This window comes from Siphateles boraxobius, unplaced genomic scaffold (genome assembly GCF_051911475.1).
Source record: "Siphateles boraxobius isolate OS27281-9 unplaced genomic scaffold, OSU_SipBor_1 13, whole genome shotgun sequence".
NCBI lineage: Eukaryota > Metazoa > Chordata > Actinopteri > Cypriniformes > Leuciscidae > Siphateles > Siphateles boraxobius.
In genome coordinates, this window is record NW_027508733.1 from 22,626,113 (window position 1) to 22,652,455 (window position 26,343).

Here is a 26,343-nt window from a genome sequence, read left to right on the forward strand (position 1 = left end):
ATACAGCATACTGCATGCTTTATCTTTTATCTAACTTTTATGAAGGTGGTAGTAGGTACACATTATGTCCCAACAAAGATGGCATGGCAATGAAGTCCTTGTGGGGAATTTGTTTTTTGGTTCCCATGAGGAAAACAGCTTATAAACATACTAAGTGATGTTTTTTGAAAATGCAAAAAGTTTTCTGTGATGGGTACTAATGTAAGGGGATAGAATATCAGTTTGTACAGTAAAAAAAATAATTGTGTTTGTGGAAAGTTCCCATAAAATATGAATGTGTGTATAACTTATATAAAATGCTAAAAAAAAAACAATTAGTAAAAAGCGTAAAATGACGTTATTTTTCTTATTTTAATTTGTCCTCATTGTTGTGGACAAAGGTTGGTTTCTTTACAACATAAATGTCTTTATAACTGACAACAAAATGCGATCGATTTTCAGAGTAAAATACAATTCAAACTCGAAACATCATGTCCATCGTGAGGGGAGTGGCGGGAATTACTCTCTCCTCTTCGAGCGGGAGGCACGCGCTGCTTCTCATGATCTCACACAGGAATTCCTCACAACACATTCAACGGAAAGCGCATGCGAACCGTTTGCTAAACTTTACTTTTCAAGGGTAAAATATGACTTACGACTAAAACTTTACCTCGTATCAGGTAATGTGCCGTTTTATTCTGTTTGAGGCTTTTAAATATACATCCATCATTACGTTTCTGCTAGAGCTGACCTTAAGTAATGTTTTTTTCCCTGTAACATTTTTTGTTTAAAATGTTTAAAACTGTCAAATTAAAAGTGTTTCATTTTACTGTTCATTAAGTTTATGAGCTGTTAAAATACCCACCGTTAATGAGTATTTTGTTTGCAGGATGAATCTGTTGAAAATTATTTGCTCCAACATTATTGTAAGTAGCCAATATATCCTAATACAATATAGCCTAACGTTACTGTTATGAGTTCTTATGTTAATATAACAAAACCATATAATTAAAATAAATATAATGCTTATTTAAATTAATATTATTAATATATATATAATTACAAACCTTTTTTCAAGGTACTCGTTCATCACTGCATGGAAAAAGGTAACCACAGCATTCATATGATCTTCAAAGTTTAAAGTTATGTAATATGCTTAAAATTTAGATATAGGCTCACCACGGATGACTGATTTCTGTTATAATAGTCTTACTAAGATGTTCGTATGAAAGATGCAATCTGTTTCTAACAGAGTCCAAGGGATAGTTTAAGATCACATGGACAGAATAATAATCTGTTCACAGTTTGTTACACATAAAGTGTCAAATGCATAAGATGTAAGGCTGTTTTGTGTCTAAACGAAACACCCCTGTATTTACAGTGGAGAGCAAAACCCTGCTTACACATGAGGACTTTTACCCCGAGTATGTGCCAGATCGTCAGCCATGGCTCAGTGCCCGCAAACTCTGCCTCCAGCGTTCAGGGACCCTAGCAGTGGTGTCCAGTGCCAAAGAGATTAAAAAGCTGAACACTTTTTTACGGTCCCTGAATATCACCCAACCTGTATGGATAGAAAGTGCAGGCATGTTCCAAAAAAGTGGTGCGTACCATATCCTATGTTTCCCTGCTCATCTCACACTACAAATGCATTTTTATATTTCTTTAATAAATATTGCATGTTGTTTTCTAAAACTTTTCTAGGTCCTCCAGATATATACATGCTGGAATTTCCAGTGCGGCCACACCGGAAATCGGCTCGCCTCCGCCATAAGTTCCCAAACATGGAAGCGCTAACGGTTTGCGCTCACCTCCAGCTTGATCCAACTTGCCTCGGACTTTCCACAGTCTTCTCGTACGCCATAAGGTCATTCATTAAAGAATTCCAACTCCAAGCACGAATCACAGAGAATGAACCCGTCCAGCTTGGATTGCTGGTGCATGGTTCAAACACCACATATGTAACTGGCTTTCCCAATGATGCCTCCTGGCACTTTGTATGTGCAAGCTTAGTTGCGAAAAGTGGAAAGTGGGGCATCTGGGTGGATGGAACGGTGGTGGGTTCTGGGAATTTCCTCAACTCATTGAATTACATCGGAGGAGATGGCCTTTTCATGATTGGACAAGAACAGGAGACCTATGGAGGCTACAACAGTGGCAAGGCGCTTTGTGGGAACGTTACGCAGCTGTACATGTGGGATCGTTTGTTGGTCGACACTGAAATCCAAAGCATGGAAAAAATTTGTTCACCCGTTTCTTCTGGCTTATTCTTCAAATGGAATGAGTCCGCACTGGAAATAGAGACGTCGCTACAGACACGCAGAAGGAACTCGCCTTGTCAAGGTAGAGATGGTGGTGATGGTATTGCGCCCTCAAATCTTTGAGTTATAATTTCCACTCTTCCACCAATGCGAAATTGCGAATACAGCCAAGTTGTGATTGGAAACCTCAGGCTGAGATGGTTGTAAATATTTCATCCATGTGGTAATGCTGAGACCCACCCTTCGGATCATACACATCCCATCACATGAGTCATGGACCCAGAGTTCCCTATTCTTTTCTGAAGAGAGGACATATGGTCCTCACAGACTTGGAGAGCTCAAGAACTATGACTCATGGTGACTTCTTAAAATTGGCAGAATAGAAGCAAACTTAGGTTGCTGGCTGTTCAGCAGCCTCAGAGTTTATTCAAAAGGATCAATTTTCTGCTAAACTATTTTTGGTTCTTGTTTCTTTTAGATTCCAAAAGCCAACCACCAGACCAACTTATCTCTGGCTTGCATCACAATTTTTCCGTTTTCATGTCTAACAAGGCCTGTGTAACCTTTGACCCTGCAAGGGGGATACGGATTAATGACTCATGTTTGACGCACAGAGGAAGTGTTTGCCTGATCCCAAAAGGTGATCACCTGCTTTCGAGTTATGATATTTTAATAATAAATTACATCTCCATTGGAGACAGTTGGAAAATCATTTGCGATTTCGTCAGATGTCATTTCTTCTCATTAGAGTGCATGCATCAACATATCCGTTTCATGGACAAATGATTCTTATGAACCGCCTAAGTTACAGTTAGAATCAGACTGTGAATTGTTCAGAAAAATGGTTCACTGAACTGCAAATAATTTTTCTGTTTTGTCCTATTGAAACTAACCATGAACCATTATTGTGATGCATAGTGTTGTGAGACTTACAAATTTTCATTATGAGCAACCAGTGAATGAATAAACTAATGTAAGTAAAGATTCATTTTAAAAATGTTGTATTTTAGGAGCCTGTGACTTCCTAGTTTTTGGTTTTGTTTTGAGCTCTGGAAAAGCAATTTCTTGTGCAATTTTCAACATGTGTGATAATCCAGGTTTTTTCCTTCTTTATTTCAGAGCAGCTGGACTTCTTAAGTTTTCCTGGGACCTCGTTCTTCTCACAAGTCAGCAATGAGTTTCATTCCAAATCTGTGAGTTAGCGCTCAAGGCCGATTTTTATTAGACTCACTATAAACCTCCAGATTTCATAGAGAAATGTCTTCTTAGCATTGTAAATCCACTTCCTCCTTATTTTTAACCTATCCTTCATTTTTTTTAGATCAAAGTATAGTCAGTATTGACACATAGACATAATGTAACTTGATATTGCATTATCCTTTCTCCACAGAATACAAATGTAACCTTGTTCTCTGAGAACGAATTGACTCGTCATAATTTCCTCTTGAGAGCCATATTGAGAATTATGGACAGCAATGCAGACATAATTACACGTTCTGATCTCCTGTACCTCATCGAAAACATCAAAAAGGCCGCTCAACTCAGTAAAATAGCTGCTCCCAATGAGGTCTTCATATTCATGGTCCGTAATTGCTTGGAACTAGTTAGCAGACTCATTGACCCTGATATGGCTGAACAATGGGAGAATTTGAGAGATCATGGGGTATGTGTGTGCGATTGGAGTTGGTTCTACCCTGCTCTTCTGGAACCAAATCCTTAAAAATAAAAAAAGTGGATGGTAACTCTTATGTCAGGTTTATGAGTATGTTTCCTGTATTATCTCAGAACTACCTCGGACCATTGACAATGGTAGAGAACATTGACAAGCTGCTGTGGACATTGGCGGATGAGCTTTGGGCCGAGCACAAAAGCTTCACAGTGTCAACAAAGAACATGGGTACAGTGTTTTTTGCCTCATTTAGCATGACTTGGTAGCATAATCTCAGACCTCTGACAAATATAAGTCAATATTTGTTTTCTTGAGAGGTGGAGTAATAAAGATAAACCTCTCTTGTCTTTTAATGTATTCATGCAGTTATTAATATTTAGCCATGGCTACTTTGGTTGTCCCACCATAAAAAACATATGAGTGTTTGTTAGAGTCAAGAGACTTTTGCTTCCTCAGATATTCATCTGGAGCCGCGAGGGCTGGCGCAGATGAGCTGCGGTATTGTGTTCAAGCCCTCGAACCACGGCGGTCAGTTCAGAAGCCATGATGAGATCCTCATATCAGAGTCAGAAATGCAGAGAGTCTTTTCATTGGGTGAGAATAGGGTAAATTGCTTATTTATAAAGATAAATGTGATGCAAGCCGGTTTTAAAGAATCTTTTATCTTCTAATATTATTTGACAGGCCACAAGGATGTCATGCTTATTTATACCTACTACAGTAACCTGGTAGAGGAGTCGTTCAGACTGGAGGTCAAAACACCCGCTGTCCAACAGACCAATGGCAAGAGGTTAGCAAGTGCCTCCTGAATCTCTCCACACCAAATTTAATTTACATCTTAATTATAAAATTCTATTGTAACGCGATCAGTGTTTTTTTTCTTGGGTTGAAAATGGTCTTTGGTGGCAGCAGAAGAACTCGGTCATCCACACACAATGTACAAAGTACCCTACCCATGTGAACTGCGAGCCCCGTACTGACAATAAGTTTGTAATATTAACTTATCTTATTCATTCATGAAATAAAAATAATCACTGAGTGACCGATTTAAAAAGTGAACAACAAAGTAATACATTACATAGAAGTGCATTTAGCCTAAACTCCAAGACTTAGTGCACAGATCATTTGACATACAGTATCTGATTTTTTTTGTTCTGTCCAGTCATATTCAATCACACATTTAAATATGGTTGTCAATCCAGAAACTTTGCAATATGTCGTCAGCAGCATGAAAAATGTATATTATATACAGAAATTGAGCTAAGATCGCCATTATAATCACTGAAGCTGTCAATTACAGTACAAGGTCCACAAACTCCATTTAAGGTGTGAAATTAATCTCTTATTCACATCGTGTTTACGTGTTGTATTGAGCCGATTCTGACAAACTTAAAACACCTCTGATTGGCCATTGCGTTCACACGCTCAACAGATATGTCTGTGATTGGCTATATTGCTCAACGCTGCAAAAACACATTATAAATAGAAACCTTTGACCCTTTTGGTGAATGTGATTTCACCAAGTACCACATGTTCCTGGATCAAAATCTTTGTTGATCCTGGAACAACTTTCAGATCAACCAATCAGATTTGAGGGACAGGTTTACAGTTTGTCAAGTTTAGGCTTAGAACCAGGGTAAGGTGATTCAACATCAGTGTTATTCACCTATTTCCCTCTGATTTTAGGGAAAAGTCATGGGTAGGGTTAGGTTTAGGGGTAGGGATAGGGTAAGGGCTAAATTTTGGGACAGGAATGTTGTTCCAGGATCAACAAAATATGTTGATCCAGGACCATGTCTTAATTGGCAAAATCATGGTGACGCTTCATAGAGCGCTTAGACAAACACTCACTGGAGCGTTTGAAAGCAGATATTGAAAACTGCTATCAGCGGGTACCAATATCGCAGAAAAGCAGGTATCGTCACATTAAAGGATCAAATAAATCTTTGGTGGGAAAACATATTTTCAATGCAGGAAAAACTCCTATTCTGTTCCTTTATTTTTAGGCATCACACTGGTCAGCTAGACATGGCAGTAATCTCAGCGACAGTGCGGGATGTGCAGAGGGCAGAAAATGTTCCTGTATCCGTCCAGTACTCTCTATCCTCTGGAATTATGGTAAAAAACACTCTTATTTGCCGCTTTAGTTAAGTTAATATCTTAGAATAACCTCTAACATAGGCTTAAGACAAAAGACAAAGAAACAAAATTACTAAAACTTTAACTAGAATTAAAATAAACAGGAAATAATAAAATAAAACTATAATAATATATCAATGATACTAAAATAATAATGCTCTGACATAGAAAAGTTTTCTATTTTTCCTTTAGGCAGAGCACTCCAAGCAAGTTACGCCCGTCTGTGTTTTTTGGAATGTCGAATTCATGTAAGTGAATGAAATCATGTTACAAACCTACCTACTGGATTTTTGTCGTATTACAGTCTCTTGTTTGGGTCTGATTTAGTGTCTCATGTCCAAAGGGTGGGTCGTACAAGTGCTTGGTCCAATAAAGGGTGCAGAGTGTTGCCTTCTCCTCCTGATGTCACATCCTGCTTTTGCAACCACACCACCAATTTTGCTGTCCTAATGAATTATATGGAGCCATGGGTATGTTTCGAGTATGGGCTTTGAATTGTAACAAATACACTCACCACTGCTGACTGAAAGCAACACACAAGCCTTGCCGTTTCAGAGATTCTCTGACCCCTTGCCATAACAATTTGAGCCTTGTCAAATTCGTTCAGATCTTTATTTCTGCCCATTTATCCTGCACCAAACACTTTATTATGTATTATGTATTATATGATATAAATTATAAATGTATATATTTGAATATGAGAACTTATTGTTTGCTTACCATCTAATCTACCCAGACCTTAATATGTGGCCTTGTTAGAAGATGATTAATAACGTTCACGTCACCTGTGACTGTTTTGGCTTATCAGTGTATATCCCTTTAAGCCTTAAAAGTCTGAAAAGGGTTTTAAAAGCCATTTAAAAATGATCATTAATCATTATAAAGATAATGTCTTCACTGATCATATTTTCTGTTACTGTTACACAATATGTCCAGTAGAGGTCACTGTGAGCTTACAAAAGCATGCAAGCCTTAATAGTAGCCTTTGTGATTTTGTATTCACAATCATGTGAGAAGTTCTGGTATAGGAGCAAATATGGTCTTTCATTGAGGTCTAGTGCTACTATATAACCATCCAGTGCAATAAAAGTCATCACACCATATATATAAACTCCTATATATATATGGTAGTTACCCTATATCTCTAGACAGTTAGATTGAGAGATAGACAGAGTGTGAGGAGTGCAAGATCGTTGTGTTTTGATGGGTCTTTTCCCTGCAGTGGAGTGCTAAAGAGGAGAGCATTTTGACGAAGCTGACATTTATCGGATCCGGAGCCTCTCTCTGTGCACTGGTGGTGACCTTGATTCTGTTTACCGTGTTAGAGTAAGTGGTTTTCACGGATGCACTACCACGCCAACAGCATATTCCCATTCCATGATGTTGCTCTGGCATCATTTGATTCACTATCTTATCTTTATGACGACTGACTTCTAGTGTTGAGTTCATAAAGACATTGCATAACATTTGCTCAAATCACAGTCTGTGAGCTCACAGTCCTCGCGCTTGTCAATAGCGCTCAGTCGTGAGGCTGAATACGTATTGAAAACCACTAATCGGCTAATTAGCGCTCTGTGCCAAATGAGCTCCAAGCCGAAGTTTTATGGTGACATTACAGGGGAGTTAATTAAAGGAAAGGGTCACACAAAGGGAGGTTAATCAGCGCAGTATCAGCCAAGCTGATTTCTTTAAAAGATTTATGACCTGTTTGCCACTAATCAACACGCGCACACACACACAAACACACACACACATATAGACTATTTACTATATACATATTTATCTATTTTACCAAAATAAATACAATTTTGCCAGATTTTTTTCTATTTCATAAACATTTGCCATTAAATGTATTTGTTTTAACAGCATCCCGAAATCAGATCGCACATCAGTCCACAAGAATCTTTTTGTGTCTCTGACTTGTGCTCAAATTGTCCTTCTCTGCAGTGGTTCTGCTGTTCATAATAAGGTACAATGTTTTTCACACTTTCATTTGGTTGCACAACTTTTAAAACGGTTGGTTTTTAAAATCGATTTTAATAGAATAACTAATTACCAATCAATCAATATTTCTGTCTCAACTATGTGGTAAAATGCTAAATCATTAATTAAATTATTATGTAGCCGTGTTATTTTAGTATTATTTGTAGACTAGTACAGTATTTGTTTATATTTTGAATTAACTTTTTTATATTTTATTATATTTTTTATATTTTATATTATATTTGTATATAGGTATAAGTAATGTTGTGTGCTTTTGTTATTTTTGTTATTTTTATTTTAAATATTTTTGTATAGGTTTAATTAATTTTTTCTTTAGTCTTAGTCATTTAAGTATTTTACTTCAATTACATATTTATTTCTTATTTAAGTCTTTTAAGTTACATTTTTTTTGTAATCTAATATGTATCGTTTTAGTTACAATAACAACACTAATCACACAGAATCAGAATCATTTTAGTTATTTTTAAAATAGTAATATCAATGTATTAATAATATGAAAGTAATTATCTGTTTAACTTTAGTATTTACCACACAAGGTCATGTGTTAGTTTTTTTTACTTTGTTTAAGATGGTCAACTTTGCATAGTGTCTAACAACACTGTAAAATCACATCCGCAAGTGGCTTATTGCTTTTTCAAATGTTAGTTGGGGTCATTATACAGAATTTTTAGTCAATTTTTAAAGTCTTTCTAGATCAATTACAAAATCGTACCAGCAGTCTTACAGTGCCTTAAAACAACTTTAGTGTTGTTGCCATATTTGGCATTGCGTAAACTGGCGTACGGTCATGTTTGTGTGGATGTTTGACCTTTTGACCCTTGACTGCCTGCTCTCTGACCTCTGCCCCGTAGGTGGCCTGCACGCTTGTGGCAGCTCTGATGCATTTGTTCTTCTTGGCAGCGTTCAGCTGGATGCTGGTTGAGGGCCTGCTGCTCTGGAGCAAAGTAGTGAGCGTTAATTTGAGCGAGGACCGCCACATGAAATACTACTACCTGATTGGCTGGGGTAATAATTGTACTCCGCCCCTCCGATCTCCTCTTCGATCTCCTCTTCGATCTGTTGTGGATAGGCACACTTATTGATTGGGTTCAAGAGTACAGGAATGCTGGTTTTGTACTTTATTGTTTCACTGAGTATTTCTATAATTTTCTTTTCACAGTAAAAAAGTCACACTTTTTTTCCTTCTTTCTTAGACAAGGAATACTACCATGTCTATACTATATACTAAGAGCACACGCAACTCATTTCAAGCAACTCATTTCATTAAAAAAATAAAAGAAGATATCAAAATTATGACTTGGTTGAGAGTAATAGTGAAAATAAAGTAAAATAAATTTGGAGTATTTTTTGTTCACATGTGCCGTCCAAATGTTTTTTGTCCCACTCAGACACCTGTAATATAGAAATGTCTGTGCTTGAACAGGTCTGCCCGTGCTGATCGTTACCATCACACTGGCCTCTGCCTCTGGGAACTATTCAGCCGAGGGCCACTGCTGGCTCAGTGTTCAAAACGGCGTCATATGGGGATTTGCCGGCCCAGTCATCTTCATTGTTATGGTGTGTCTCTACATCTATTATTATTGTTATATATTTTATATAAAAGAATAATATAAAAAAAACACACACATATGACATTTTTGTTATGTATGGTATTTTTTATATAATAATAATAAAATAGGACACAAATATATGAAACATGTTCTTTTCTATTTTATTTATATACAGTAGTCAGCATTTAAAGTGGATCAAAAGCTTTCATCAAAGTTATACATGAATTGTCAAAGTTAAAACATCCGTTCTTGCCTTGTTTTTTGATTCACTTCAAATGTTGACTACTATATATACATATATATATATATATATATATATATATATATACATGTACATGCATATACACATATATATGCACATTGTGTATTATAATTTTACAACATGTTTTTTACATTACATTCTTATATAATATATAAAACACAAATACTATTTTAAAGTTTGTTTAAAAAAAAATATATATATATAAAACAAATACATAAAATGTGTTCTCTCTCTCTCTCTATATATATATATATATATTTAATAATAATTATAAAATTATAATAATACACAATGTGCATATATATGTGTATATGCATGTACATATATATATATATATAATATGCACATATTTATTATGTATTATAATTTTACAATATGTACTAATATTTATACATTTTATAATACAGTATATTCTTATTATTAATTAGTATTTGTTAATTGAATATTTTAATATTTATACTGCATATATATTATACTAATATATTATATGCATATATATAAAACATAATAATGAAATTACAAATATATTCTCACAAACATGTTTATTATAAATTAATATATAATATTTTTTATATCTGCACTTGCGTACAGTATATATGCATATACTGAATATTTATTATGATATATGTATATTATATATGCTTATTTCAAATCTAATATTTATGTTTATTATATATTTATTATTTGAATAATGATGTTATATTTATACTTAATATTTAATTTGGTGTTTGTGTGTATTAGGTGAATATCATGATTCTGACCCGTGTGGTCCTGATCACCATCGCCACAGCCAAGAGAAGATCTTTGATGATGAACAACAGCCCGGAAGAGCAAGTCTCGGAGCAGATAAGGTAGGACACCTCTCATCCTCTCGTATTCAGGTACGGGAAGGGCAAGGATTCTCATTAGCTCATTCTTCGGTGCTCTATTATGCGTTTTTTGTCTTCAGGATCACCACATGGAGGCACCCTTTCACAGCTGTGCTCGTGAACAGTGGTCCTGTCTGCTTGTGGAGTCTGACTGATCCTCAGTCGTGTTGGCTTTCTATTAAAATGATCTATTTGCACATTACGGCCTCTTTCAACATCAAATGTTTTGTTTGTTTTTTGGTCCATTAATGAAACGATTCGACTTTTTTGCAAGGATCACAAAGTAAACTTTCAGGCAGCTCCTTCACTGCAGGAATCCGGCGTTATATTTTTAAAAACAGGACTTTATACTGATTCTCATGTTGGTTTATAGATTCAGCTTCTCCTTGAGACCATAAATAACCATAACGCAAATTAAGCTGCCACATGTACCCAGCGTTTGGACGAGCTTGGACCTCCGGCATCAGCCGTTGAGGTGGGGCCCTCAGAAGGCCCCTGTGTGTAAAAAATATCAATGTGACTCTTGAAAGCCCGTGGTCAAATACAGCGTTCTCCAAGGAAAATCAAACACACGCTTCCTCCGCTTGGCAGGACCTGTTCGGACAGCAGCTGGTTCGCTTTAGCGGTTACCTGAATAGGGAGGTAATTTTATACTAAACAGAATTAAAAGCGATTTAGCGTGGAAATTGTCACAATGTGAGAATAAGCAGCAGCTCCTGTTGTGCTGGGAATGACCCCTGAAATCTGTCTTCTCCAGTATAAAACCAAAGAGGTCTGTGTGTGTGTTTGTGTGTGTGTGTGTGTGTGTGTGTGTGTGTGTGTGTGTGTGTGTGTGTGTGTGTGTGTGTGTGTGTGTGTGTGTGTGTGTGTGTGTGTGTGTGTGTGTGTGTGTGAGAGATAATATGCATGCATGATTATAAATAAAACAATGTGTTGATTTTGCGTGCTTTTTTGTGTTTCAGGGCGGCAGTGAAATCCGTACTGGTTCTGTTGCCGATCCTGGGCCTGACCTGGCTCTGTGGAGTCCTGGTGCCGTTCTCCGTGGTTATCGCTTACGTCTTCAGCATCCTGAACTCACTGCAGGTAAGAGTGTTTCTCTCACTCTTGCCCTCAACGCCAGGCAAATACACCTTAAGTCTGCGGCACGTGAACGCTGTTGGGTTGCGTTAGCGCTGAAGCCCACAGTGGTTTTAGCTGAGGTAAACAGTGGGGAGTGAAGAGATAATTGCTGTTTAACATGGAGACGGCACAGACTGAGAGCGTGTGTGTGTGTGTGTGGAGTATAATGAAGTTTTATTCAGACTTCTGGTAAACGCAGAGGTTTCTTTGAGACTTTATTCTCGCCTTTTCTGCGTCCGTGCGTTCCTAAAAATCTGTAATGGTACTTGCCGGCCATGTTTTTCTGTGCTCCAGTGTTTCTCTTTTAGTAACTCAGAATCTGGGTGAAATTATTTTTGGCGGAAGACAAAGGATTCCAAACAGATCCTCTGTTACTTCCTTTTCCTGTTAAATCATTATAAATGGCCAGTGAAATTCTTCCTAAAGCTGCTTTATTATAGCCAAACAGCACTTTTTTGTGTGCTTGATTCTGGGAAATTGATTTGGTCATTTTCTCGATTATTTTATTTATTTTTAAGTGTGTGTGTGTGTGTGTGTGTGTGTGTGTGTGTGTGTGTGTGTGTGTGTGTGTATGTATATGTATGTGTGTATATATATATATATACCACATTAGCTGGCACAAAATCTAAATATACAGAATACTGCATAAAATTAATTAAATACTGCATCATCTTTGTCTTTTCTCATTTTTAATATTCTGCTGTCTTCTGGAAAGCATGTACAGTAGCTTTCAAAACACAAAGCAGTATGTTTTTATTTATAAATATATTTAACATTATCATTCTGTACATGGTTAATTAACACTTCTGAGATCAACAAAAATAATTTTCGGAAATGTATTTTAGTTTTGTAACTTATATTTATTTTATATATAACATGAGTACCACGTTTAAAAAAGTGCAAAATCAAAATACACAGAGTATTGCATTAATTTAAATCTACATGGCTGTCTTTGTCTTTTTCTATTATTTTTAATATTCTGCTTTCTTGAGGAAACGGCTGTACAGGGGTTTTCAAAGCACAAAGCAGTATACTTTTTTTTATCTGTTAAATTAAATATTTTTAATATCATTCTGTGCTTGATTAGCACTTTTGAAATCATTCTTTTCAAAGTGTGTCATTCTTTATGCGTTACAAGCCTGTGAATCCCGAATCCTGTGTTTGCGTTCTGTACTGCTACTTAATCAGTTGTTTCTGTAATAGAGCTGTATATATCACAAGAAAATCAATAGAGATTTAGCCTGACTCGCATCATTAAACCACACTATAAATAGTTTATTTCCCCCCCCCATTTTAGTATCTTACAGAGCTGAGGCTCTGTACGATATTAAACTTTTTTTCTCTGAAGGTCCTACGGTAAAATGTGTTTAAGATGTGTTTGTTGTTCTCCTTGGAAGTATTTATATTGTAATCATACTTTAGTTAATGGCATAAATAGTATTTCCATATGGATTCCCCTCAAACAGGCTGCTTTCCATAGTATTTATGGATTTTTCCCAAGGTTTTCTTAATCTATTGATTTTTAAAAGTTTCAAAAGTGAAATTATAACCTTTGTTTACCTAATTCAAACATTGTAATGTTTTATGTACAAGCATACATGATGCAGTGTGGATGTATAAGGTGCCTGTAATGTAGTATTTAAGTCCGTTTCTAGTGATGAAACTGTGTCCTTCATCCCTGCAGGGATAAAAAAGTAAGTTACCTGGTTGCCTTAATTTTGAGTTCATTGAAATTAAAATATTGAGTTAATACAACAAAGGAGATTGGTTTAATAAATAGAAACTCAAAATATTATGTTATCTGAATCACATTAAATTTTTAAGTTGATTTGACAAAAAAAGAGTTATGATAACAAATCATGAAAATATTTTTTAACAGTGTGGAAACTGCTATATCATTAAATAGCTTCTTAGAAAAATAGTATAAGTTTGATTTTACTTAAATTAAGTAATACTTGTTTTAGAATGTTGCATATGTTTGAAACAGAGATATGTATTCTACACTATAATTATATTTTATGGGGAACCACTTGAAAACATAAATCATGTGTAAAATGGATAAATTGCAACACAAAATTCAAAAGTATTGGGGTTGGTAAATTTCACAAAAGCTGCATTTATCTAAGCAAAAATATAGTGAAAATAATAATGTAGAAATTTTAAAAGTGTAATTTATTCCTGAATTTTCAGCGTCACATGATCCTTTAGAAATCATTCTAATATGCTGATTTGATATGACAATATGACATAAAATGTCTTTACTGTCCGTACTGTCCCTTTTAATTCATTGAATGCGTCATTGCTGAATAAAAGTATTCATTTCTTTTTTTAAAAACCTTACTGATCCCAAACTTTTGTATATATATTTACCTTTGCCCACTTTTTTCTGAAAGTCCACGTCTTCCTTTTTTTTTTAACACAAAAATATACCTTTTATATACATAAAAATATACCTTTTCATAGTTCCTAGAACTTGACTGAAGTAACCCGCTTTTTGGTGTGTTCGCACCACAGGAACTGGGATTTTAGTTCTGGGAACAACTTTAGGGGGAACTAAATGAACTCCTAATTCAGAGTTGGGTCTAATCCAACACAATAGGAACACGCGAAACACCAGCACCCACCATTAAAAAAAAAAAGCTTTGTACACAGTTCACACAGATTAGAGCCATATATTTACTCCAGAAACTAACTGAACATGGAAAACAGTGATAGATGGACCTCTCAATATTTACGCTGAAGAAAATCCAACGCAACTTTGAAGGGAACAAGCAAAACATGATTATGTATTTCTGCTCCGCTATTAACACTGGACATCAACCACACGGCATACGCTAATAACTTTTCATTACTGTCTACTTTCTTGTAGAATCCACAGGAAATCACCACAGGCCTTTGTGTGATCGTTTCACCGCTTGGATATTTTGCCAGCCTCTTCCTTTTCAAATGTGGCAGGTGAAAATATAACTCCCATGTGTTAAAGACCAAACTGATTGAACTGTTTTCTCTCTCTAAATTCCACCCTTTGTTTTGCCCACAGCTCTTTTTTATCGGCTCGAGTCTCTAGAGCTGCGAACAATGACAATAAAACTGTACTTTTTACCCAGCTGCATTGTAAAGTCAACCTCGTTGGAAAACCCAACCACTCCAGCAGCAACGAAATGACAAACTTCATATGAAGTTTCATGAAGTTGTTGACAATGATTCCCTCACTTATCGACAATTAACGCTTTTATGCCACATATTTTCTGTTTGTTTTGACGTGCGTTGAGAACGTACCTCCGCTGTATCCAGAGTGCTTGAGTCGTTCAATGCCTCAGACCTTGTGTTTAAGTGCTTCGTATAGTTGTTGCTATTAAATACTTCGGTACGGCCCATGGTTTTAAAAGGAAGCAGAGACGGCACACGCTCATACAAATGCAGACCGCATGTGGCGGTGAATGAAACATTCTACCATCTGAAGCTGCTTTGATTGAGGATATATTCATAATTTCATAGGCACGGTTGCTTTCTAAGCAACGCCCTTGAAAAGTGAAGAATATACCAGGCTCACTTTATCCAGAGAGTCCTATGGCCTTATGTGAATTTTTTTTTTCTTCCCCCCTTCCATGTTTCATTGTATTTTCAATAGGCAGCAATAACAACATAACTTAAGCCACAAGACTTTATTGTTAAATCAATAAAAGTAATAATGTTGACAAGCTATTTTCATTGGCCGCACTTCCTGTTGTTTTGAGTGAGGGAAACATGACAAACAAATCATTCTTATTTATTTAGTGCTAAGCATGAAATGGCTTAATTTGCATATTTCATCTTCTAGATTTAATATAATTTTTATATATTAGCTTTAATAGAGCAGCCCATTGGGAAAGGCTTGCAGACCTTTTCATTAAGATATGTTTCTTGTATTTTTCAGTGAAAATGGTGGTTACAAATTGTTTTAATATTTTTCTTAAGTGGTTTGGAATGTATTATGACGTCGAGAAGTGCTGTTTTTCTTTTGAAGAAATGTTAAATAACATTAGTGTAACATTTCGACAACATATGAGACTGTGAACTCTTTAGATATTACTGTTTCTACAGTTGCCAGAATGAATACATGAAGCTAAAACGTAATGTTGTTTAATTTAAGTATTCTTACTGATGATAATTTGGGAATTTTAGAGGGCGACACATAGTTTAATGTATAACATTGCAATATTATCCTGTTCAGACAACTCCAAAACGCACTTGTTAATTTAGTATTATTTACAAACTCCTGCACCATAAATACCACCACGTGCTTCTCTATCAGGCTGTAAATAAATGGCTTTGGGTGAGGACAGGGTGAGGAGGGGAGGGGGAAGTGGAAGTGCTTCATTTGGTCATAAATCGCACGACCCTCTGTCATCCAATCTCGGTGCAATGTCATTCAAAAACTCAGTGCTATCCATTACCGGTATATAATAGGCCCTCCAGCATGCATTGTCCATAGCATTATACGCTCATAATTTCCCTCTATCAATAACTTTGAGGATAGAGAGTTTAAAGGGGGTTTGGGGTCACAAACTCGGGACAAGTTTTTTGGGTTTTGCGGTAAGGTTAATCCTACAATCCTTTTACCTAATTATTATTTACTTAGTTAAGTAACTTATTAATATTTTTTCTTTGGGTACTTTGAAAGTATTTTTTTTATATAAACATAAATGAAAAATGATACTACAGACATTTTCCACTCTTTGCTAAAGGTTTGCAGCGCAATGCACAAATAAAATAGAAACATTAATGTGAAATGAAACGCATTAGCATCCATGTTCATACACTGTTTCAGCAGAGTCACAACACACATCTCTTGAACTCTTTAACAAAGTGTTTTGGAAAATTATTTTTGATGCAAGTTGAGGTCCACAGGGGGGCAACCTGGGCGAGAGCGCCACAAACCCCTCACAAAGAGACGAGCGGCTCATTTTAAAAACTCTCTGTAACAAACAAAATCAGGACAGGAATCCCTCAGTCAAGACAGATGTCCAGCTCGTCTCTCACTCCTCATGCCCTCCACGATCAGCCGGGAAATGTTTTTCAAGTTGAATTGTTTAAGACGGAAAACACGGGAAAATGTCTGTTAAAGATTAAGCTTACCACTGATGATTACAAATATCCCATATTAGATGTGTTAATAGCTGTGTCTATATCTGTCTATCCATCTATCCATATACTAGCTGTCAAAAGTTGGGAAACATTACATTTTTTTTGTATGTTTTTCAAAGAAGTCTCTTATGCTCAACAAGGCTGTATTTATTTAATCAAAATAAATTATAAATTTAATATTGTTAATTATTATTACAATTTAAAATAATTCTATTCTATTTTAATATATTTTGAAATATGTGATGCGATCTGGGAAAACCCGTCAGATGGTTTTCCATACGCTGGTACGTTTTCAGTAAGGTCTAAAAATAGGTTGAATGTCAGTTTTTTTTGTTGTCAAAAATGGGTTTTCATTAAATTATTATTCTATAACATCATCTGTAGCTCTCCTCTTAACACTACAAAGACACTTCACCTATCAAAATAAACAACATCACATCTAGAATAAAGGTATATCAATGCGTATTTCCTACCAGTCCTGTGTAAACTACAACAGCACGCAAGAAAAAAAAAAAAAAAAGTTTATTTTTTTATTCAACGTTATCGTGAGATGGGGAGCGCCGCACAAGAGAACAACGGCGTCTGAAGTAGCTGCTCGCTTAAAAGATCTTGCTAGCCTCTCAATCGTCCAATTTCAAAACGGTTTTCACAGGATCAATTTTAAATTCGTAAGCTTTCGAATGATCTATGATGATTTCTAAAATATGTGATATAAAAAAGAGCGCCAATCGTCCCGCTAGCAGGACGTGACAGTTAATTAAATCTGTTTTTCTCAAAATTCCGATCAGCCGACTTCATATAACCATAACTTTTGTTACCGACAAACGGTATAGATTCTCTCAGATTTCGAAAGGGCTTGAAACCAGCTTAAATATGATATCAAACCTGTAATAGGTAAAATTTCACCATGTGATGGGTTTTCCCAGATCACATCACATACAATTCAATCCTGCGATGGTAAAGCTGAATTTTCAGCATCATTATTCCAGTCTTCAGTGTCACATGATCCTTCAGAAATCATTCTAATATGCTGATTTGCTGCTCAAGAAACATTTTATTATCATATTATCAATGTTGAAAACAGTTTATGCTCTTTTAACATTTTTGTGCGAACAATTGGTGAACAACATTTTGCAGACCCATGTTTTACACCCCTTAAAGTAGGATACATTTTTTTAAGGAAAAAAAACCCACATCCACAAGCAATTAAATCATATATATATATGGCTTATGTTTGGCTTATGTTCAAACATAAATAATTCGAAAGTCATCACCGACAAAATGTTTCTATATATGTGCCACTGAGTGTGAGATTCGGCCCTACTAAAGAAAAATGGCAGTATGATGCTTGAATCTGGCCAAAAAGCAACAAATAATCATTGTGAATAACGTGCTTCCTGTCGAGAGGAAAGGGAATTCCACGGCTCGCACGAATCACCAAAAGAGCCTGTCGCGTTTGGCACCCACCCGCATTTATTTGCTTTATAATTACCTGCCAGCTCTGTGTAGTAATAGTTTGTGTCATAGGAAAGCAAATCACTCGGCTACCCTGGCAGGAGATTGAGGATCACATGACCCGCTGGGAACGACCTCTTACAACAACACGGCCCTCACATGTTTAACCTCTGGTGTCACTCCGACACCCAGATTACGTTGAAAGAATGGCCACTTCATTTATAATTTCAGCTGATATAGTTTTATGAGATGGGCGATATCTTTTAAATCTGTTTTAATCTGAGAGCTGCGGACTGTTTGGTGAGCTTTGATGTATACTTTGCAGATAATTAACAAGAACTGGGTCAGTCTGGGCAAGAGAAAAGCTCTTCCTCTTTTTTCTATAAAGGCTGTCAAACGCTGATGCCAATTTACCAGTGAGCAATTCAGTTTCTGCATGGAAATGAAATCCAAAATAAACACGGTATGTATTATTCATGCCTGCGCTCTTTTTAAATCATTATTTCATCTGAAAGAAATCCTAATTGTGAGGCTCGCTTGTTGTTGACTAGACTGAAGCGTTTGTAATCGTTGGTTTGACTTAAAATTTCACGGCTGAAGTCGTACATGCACATTCTGTTAAAAACAACTATAAATCAAACAAATATCTGTGTTAAGATTTATTCATTGGGACAAGAGGAATCCCAAATATATTTTGCGCACTGTGAAACAAAGATAAATATGTAGTTCATGATACAGTTCAGCCCTTTTGCCCTTCCTGTGTGGCGGGACTGTCATGTGACATTTCCCCTGCCGTCTGGCCTCTAACGATTGTTTACGAGGGTATGTTGATTCGTATTAATCTGGTTCTTGTCGTTTCGGTGGGTTTTGTTAAGAGTTACCCACCCCAGGTGGGAAAAAGCACAGGGCCGGTGACAGCTCGGCTCTCGGCTGCGGAGTTGGGCTTTTTACACTGTGCAGATGTGGTCTCTGGGCTTTGTTTTTCTAAGTAATTATCGTCATTAAGTCAAAGCATGTGCCAATCAACTGCCTTTGAGTTGGGCCCAGTTCAGGCCGAAAACCACCTTAATGCTTGAAGTGCTTCAAAACTCTCAGGTCTCAACTGGACTCATTAGCTCTTGAAGTGAGTGGTTGAGTTTGGTCCGCTGGCAGTTTCGAATTTTATGATAGTCAGTTTTAACTCTTGCTCAATGTAGGGGTCAATGTCGATAAGTGAGGGAATCAATGTAGTTTATGTAGGGGTCAATGACAAAAGAAGAGATGAGATTAAGATGAAAAAGAGAAATCTGTTTGTTTTCTTGTTTTTTGTATTTTATCAAAATGCAAGTGCCAACTTTGTAGGAATGGTATCTTTGTTTTCTTGTCGGTTACAAAATGTTATTTATTTATTTTATTTTCATATTTTTAGATTTAATGAGTCAAAAAAATAAATAAATGTTATCATCAAGCCAAAATTTTTTTTTTTCAAACACCTAATTTTTTAATAAACTTTTTCAAACATTATTCCTCCTTTTTTATTATGAATAATTATGAATGTCGTGATACTTTCTTAAAGGTTATTTAGCTTGACCCAAATTAACCTTGGTTTTTCATTAAAGTGACCTTGACACAGTCATGAAGGTCTACAGGAATCGTCTCTGTAATATAATTTCCTGTTTTATGGTTTTTATTTTCACATGACATTAAAATGGCTTCCTGCATGTTGGTTACACCACACTGACTTTGATTCAACTCTTTTTAAATATTAAAAGTATCTTAAAAGTAAAACCGCAGCATTGTATAGTTTGTAAATATTTTTTTTTTAAAAAAGAATTACAGTCTTTTAAATGTTTATTTATTTTTTTGTTTTATTTTGTGTTTTGTTTTGTTGCGTTTTGTGCGTTGTCTGAATATTTAATTTAATATATACATTTTAGTTTTTTAAATTAATTTTTGAATCATTTAATAGATCCAGACCAAAAAGAAAAATCACACCATTGACATGTGAATATAATATAATATTATATTCTTGTGGGGAGGATGTTTAGCTAAAATGATCAGACAGTGCGAAGACTATTTCACACAACGGCGAAGAGACAAAGTCTAGAAACACAGACTCTGAAATAGACAAAGAGACTGGAAAACGAAGACGAATGAAGTGCTCATGTCGATGAACTACCATTCGTTTTCACTTAGGACTGCCGTGAGCCGTGGTCAACCCTAAACGCATGTGATGTTCGCTCCGAGTTATAAGGATTGATGCTCTTGGTGTAAAGTGTCTTAACCGCATGTGGCACGACTCGGGCACATGCCATTAACCCCCAGCCCACTCAAATCTGAAGAAGAAAACAAGACGACTCCCAGACACCCCGTTTCCAAGTAGTCTCTACTCTAGATGTGATTTTTATTGTGCATGAGACTTGATTTTCTTCAAATCTGATTTTCTAAAATCTGTTATTTAAAAAAAAACTGCAATACCATTTAGCTTGAAATAACCTTATTTACAGTACATCAGATTATGCCCAAATGCATGATTGCAGGTGCGAGCACAGAACTGAGCGGCAGCGTTTTTCGCTTGTGTCTGAGAGTTCTGGGTCCGAGCAGATTTTCAGTCCCAGCTGTTCCTTCTTAGCCATTTGAAGCCTGACATTTTTCTAGCTTTCAGTGGAAAGTATGTAATTAGAATTTGCCTGAGATTGGCAGGGCGGCCTCATGCGTTCTGACAGCGGGGGCACTCAGAAATGTCTGTTGGATGCCTAAGTATTTTTAATTAAACAGTTTTTTGGCACACGGGGCCTCCTTTTCTCCTCAAGTTCAAAGAGTGTGGCTTGACCCCATGTGTTAAGAGTTTGTATCAATTTTCTGCAAGGATGTTTGACTTGGCCCTTCGAAGCATGCAATGTGAAATTGTCTTGTTTAAAAGCGAATTTGTTTACCATTCACTCTCTCTGTCGACTCTCACACATGTGTGCCATGAGCTTTTGGTGTTTAGTTACTTTGGTTTCTAAGTGTCCAGCCTGTTCTTTCTCTCTGTAAAGCATAAAAAATGTCAATATTTAATGTTAAATTATAACTTTTGTATGAACCTTTTAAAGAAGATATATATATATATATATATATATACACACACACATATAATATAAAATATACAATTTAATTTAATTGAAATTATTATATATTATTGACCTATTTTAAATAAAAAATATTAAGTCATATACATATTCTGAATTATTATTTATCTGAAAAAAGTGATTTCTTGATTCTTCATCTCACTTTTTGTGACAGAATTAAACTTTAACAAATAAATGTGCACTAAATGCAACCAGTAAAACAAGAACATATTCTGAAATGCATAACTAAATATCTGTCAAAAAACATTGTGATGAACTGCAGCGTTTATTGTACTATTAAAAAAAACAAAATACTGTGCAGGGAGTCAAATGATTTTGTTGGTTTAAACTGGTTCATGATGATTTTGTCAATCAATTCAGTCAAATGAACGTATCTTGTCAACATTTAAATACGACAATCACCTTCTAGGAAGACTCGATAAAGTGCAATTCAATGAGACTTTTCGTTTCTTTTGTCCATTACAGGTTTCGAAATTCCTCCTTCATATGGGCGTAGAGAATAGGGCACACAAAATAGTTTGCCTTTGAGGATTCGCTTAGAAAACTGTCCTCTGAAACGGCTTAATACCATATTTTCGTCATAAATTTCTTTTCTATTATCATATTTTTCTACCTTGCACAAGACTGAATATGTGCTCTTGTGATGACTAACCTTCAGATGCATCTGAAGATCCTTTCAGTGTTTAACGAGATATTAAACCTGTCATTTGACTTTGTAAAAGGCGGTTGGGAAGGCGCAGAAATGTGGATGTTGTAATGATCCCGATTGTTATTTTTTCTGCGTCCAATTTGAGAGCAGAGAGGGTGTTTCTGCTGTATACACGGTTGCGCTCTGCGATAGCAGGGAACATCTGTTTTGCGCTTGTTGTTCCTCTTGGCTGCTTCTCAATTGGATTTCCTCAAGCAGGTCCAAGAGCTGTCACCTCTGCCAGGCTCTGTTAGCTATCACCGCCGGACCCTATATTAAGAAGGGCTTTCAGGGCTAAGTTAATAACTCTCCCCGCCTCCCCTGACTGCCTCACACTGCCTGTGCCGTTCTCTACCTCGTCTGTTCGCTGCTGGGTGGCCTGTGGGTATCCCTTCTCGTTTTCAGCTCCTCCCTGCCTCGATAGGGCCTTATATACACTGAATCTGCCTCGTTACATTTCTCTCTCCCCCTCACTTACATTTTGGACTAAATTAGTAAAATTTCGGCAGAAATTCCTTGGCAAAAAAAGTCTGTTGTCTATTGTCAATAGTGGAAGATGTATGAAGCACAGTTCACACAGAAGTCACTTTCATACCAACCAGCTTTCTGTTGGTCAATGTGGTGAAAAAAAGTGAGAAAAGCCGTTTCCTTGAAAAATTAAGTATTACACTTCATGCGTAATTGAAAAAATTAAGTTATGTGAACTTGACAATTCCACTAACTTAATTTTTTCAATTACGCATGAAGTATATTTTCTTAATAATTTTAAGGCAACGGGTTTCCTACATTTTTTCACGTTAAACCAGTCAACCTATTGCAAAATCTGTGTGCAAATTCCCAATTGCGTGAATTGCTAATAAAATGACTGGATTTCACATGTAAAAATTCGCAGAATAACGATAAATGATGGTTTGTGCTGTAGAAATGAATGAATTTTTTTTATAGACCAACTTTTTATGATAAAAATGTAACATTTAAATGTTTTAAAAAAAAACAGACAAATGAATAAATAAATAGAAAGAAAAAAGGCTCAATTGGGTTTTATATAGAACACTAGGGTCCTTAACTCAATTTTGAAGATCCCTTTATGTAAAAAAGGTTCTATATAAGGGGAAATATCATAAAGGATTACATAAAACCGTCATGTTTACCAGGTTATTTAATTTACTTTTCTAGTGATTAGAATGTTTACAAGCTTTTTAATTCATCCCTAAAAGGTTCTATACTGTATTTGAAGTGACTGACAGAACCCTTAAAAGTTCTATATATAACCTTTTCTTCCAAGAGTGTAGTAGAATTTTCGAAAGTAAAATCAAGAAATTTCAATAGAAATCCACAAAATCTAGAATTTCGGATGAAGGATTTCCTCCCACAGATTTCTCAACGGTTTCAAGTTGACCAACAAAAAACTGCTTGGTTTGAAAGTGACTTCTGTGTGAGCTGCGCTTCATCCATCTCTACACTCTCAACAATAGACTTTTTAATGTGATTAAAAACAAATCAGAAGACGGAACCGCATGGTAACACCCTGACAACCAGAGATACTGTTAATTCTATTATACAGACACCTTATGCATATCATCTATTGACTTCCACTCCAGTAGCGTTGCGAGTCTTAACCTTTAGTTTTTTTTGTTAACCTGGAACAGTTTTTCATCATAGCATTGACTTTTGCACAGACAAGCATTGGCAAACATCATTTTATTTGACCTTTTCTCACTCCCTCACTCTCTTTCAAAACCCGTTTGCCCTTTCCTACCTCGTTCCAGGACCTTTCTGGACTTTCAGAGCTGCCTGGCAGTGCGTTAGTTTTCTTTATTTCAACAGCGAGTCAGACCACCCTGTACAGGCATGTGAAAAAGGTTTGGCTATGTTGATAGATCGTATAAAATTATTTTGTCATTGACTGGTATAATTTAAAAGGGTAAAGTTTTACAAATTCTAACCTGCCATTTAATGTGTCAAAAAGTCCAGGGGTGAAATCAAATCCGCCTAAGTACGAGTTCACATTGTTTTTATTTGGTAATGTAACTGTAATGGCTGTTGCACACATAAAGCTGATTATAGGCGTACATAACACATCGATACATGCTCAATGTCCAAAGCACTAGATGATAACATCAGTGCTAGCCTGAACTAGGCTTTTTTTATCAATGAAAAACTCATTATTCATTGATAATCTTCCCTTCTGCTGTAGCTCTCACATCTAATTTTCTTTTAAGAGGGTCTTTATACATGTTTTACCCTGATTCACAAGGGCTAACATTTGGAAGTCGACATGATTTTCAAGCTTTCGTTCACATTCTCTTGAAGGAAAAAAACTGCCATGCTCAGTGTTTCACAGCTGGGCCTGGTTTTGAACCCTCTCTGACATTCCCAGCACACAGCTGAAAACGTCTCCGAATTTGATCCGGTTCTGCAGTACATCAGCGTCAAAACCTAAAGCTGACATTTGGCCCTTTTTTAAAAGACCGCTGGCACTTAAAGTAAACGTTGTGTATACAACTTAATTAAACTGTTTTTCTGGGGGGCGTCAGAGACATTAGTAGGTCTCTTAAAAAAAAAAAAGCGTGAAAACTGTCTTTTTCTCTCGTGCTCTGATTTCTTTTCTTCCAGAGCTTTTCTGTCTCCTATTTCTGTAATTATTGCCACATGCAGGAGGTTCTGCCTGACACAAACAGAGAAAGCCTGGATCCTTTGACTCTACCCAGATTGATACGTCAACTTTAGTTTGACAAAAAGAGACGTTTCTTTTGGTTTGCTGTGTGTAATCCTACCAAGATTAAAGTCAGAATGGGTGTCCAGAACATTTGATATTCCATTAGCTACAGAATAGTCATTCTTTATTTGTTGAAGCACGACATTAGCGATGCACGTTTGCTGACCTTGGAAATTATTCACTAAAATGTTATCAGCTGCCGTCACAATTATGTGCACCATGAGGTTGCACTTTTAATATATATAGATAGATTATACACACACACACACACACACACACACACACACACACACACACACACACACACACACACACACACACACACACACACACACACACATATATACATACACAGTATTTATACTCTGTATGTATATATATATATATATATATACTGTATATATACTGTATATATGTATACATATGTGTATATATATACAGTGTAAATATATATATATATATATATATATATATATACTCTCATATTTTATGTAAACAGACTATTTTAATGTTAGATTTGAACAATCTATTGTACAGCCCTAGAGAGACAGACAGATAGATAGAAAGATAGATTGATGGATGTACATACAATGATTTTTTTATAATTTATTTTCAATTTTTAAAAATATTTTTATATACATAAAATTTAATAAAAAAATAACAGTTTTATTTTATATATAATTATTGCATAAACCATATACGTGTTTATAACTAGAAATCAATTATGCATGATTTTTATATATACATGATATATTACTAATTATAATTAGTACGTAATATAATATTATATAATACTATATATAATTCTTATAATACTAATACTAATTATAATTATTATAAATCATTGTGTACATAATTATACAAATATTTTAATTAGATATGTACACACAATTGATTTATATGCATTTACTTTTATGTATTTTTTATTTTATATATATTATTACATACATCATATAAGTGTGTGTACAGTGAATTAATTTAATAATTTATAAATTACTTTTCACATAATATATATGTCATATAAGTTATTTCGTGATTAATAATATATATATATATATATATAAACACATAAATTATAATTTATATAAAATCTCTGCTTCTGCTGTAATGGATGCTTACACACACACATAAGAGTCCTTTCACCCAAAGCAGATGTTGACAGTCATCTGGTTTGCTGGTGTAATTTCTGTGCGTGTGTCACACCAAGCTAGGAAGCCTCTGTTTAAGATTGCCCTGAGTGTAACCCCAACCTTCAGCCTTTAACTCACACACACACACAGTCACACACACACACACACACACACACACACACACACACACACACACACACACACACACACACACACACACACACACACACACACACACACACACACAAACACACACACACACCTG

At 35.7% G+C, this 26,343-nt stretch overlaps 1 protein-coding gene across 2 annotated transcripts in view; it reads left to right on the top strand.

Moving 5' to 3' along the window:
* Nucleotides 1-539: 539 nt before the first annotated feature.
* Nucleotides 540-26,343, top strand: part of LOC143736076 (adhesion G protein-coupled receptor D2) — a 74,785-nt gene continuing 48,981 nt past the window's right edge. Inside the window, exons 1-20 of one of the 2 annotated variants that reach the window (XM_077226641.1) lie at nt 540-659; nt 869-905; nt 1,058-1,085; nt 1,361-1,579; nt 1,681-2,319; nt 2,716-2,877; nt 3,357-3,430; nt 3,628-3,900; nt 4,023-4,134; nt 4,363-4,500; nt 4,591-4,696; nt 5,913-6,024; nt 6,238-6,293; nt 6,389-6,515; nt 7,268-7,371; nt 7,912-8,014; nt 8,901-9,054; nt 9,473-9,606; nt 10,603-10,712; nt 11,693-11,813. In XM_077226641.1, coding sequence (XP_077082756.1) covers nt 870-905; nt 1,058-1,085; nt 1,361-1,579; nt 1,681-2,319; nt 2,716-2,877; nt 3,357-3,430; nt 3,628-3,900; nt 4,023-4,134; nt 4,363-4,500; nt 4,591-4,696; nt 5,913-6,024; nt 6,238-6,293; nt 6,389-6,515; nt 7,268-7,371; nt 7,912-8,014; nt 8,901-9,054; nt 9,473-9,606; nt 10,603-10,712; nt 11,693-11,813 — 2,808 coding nt within the window. In that variant the 5' untranslated portion in view covers nt 540-659; nt 869. The remainder of the gene's footprint in view (nt 660-868; nt 906-1,057; nt 1,086-1,360; nt 1,580-1,680; nt 2,320-2,715; nt 2,878-3,356; nt 3,431-3,627; nt 3,901-4,022; nt 4,135-4,362; nt 4,501-4,590; nt 4,697-5,912; nt 6,025-6,237; nt 6,294-6,388; nt 6,516-7,267; nt 7,372-7,911; nt 8,015-8,900; nt 9,055-9,472; nt 9,607-10,602; nt 10,713-11,692; nt 11,814-26,343) is intronic. The other variant, XM_077226642.1, reaches the window with a different exon arrangement.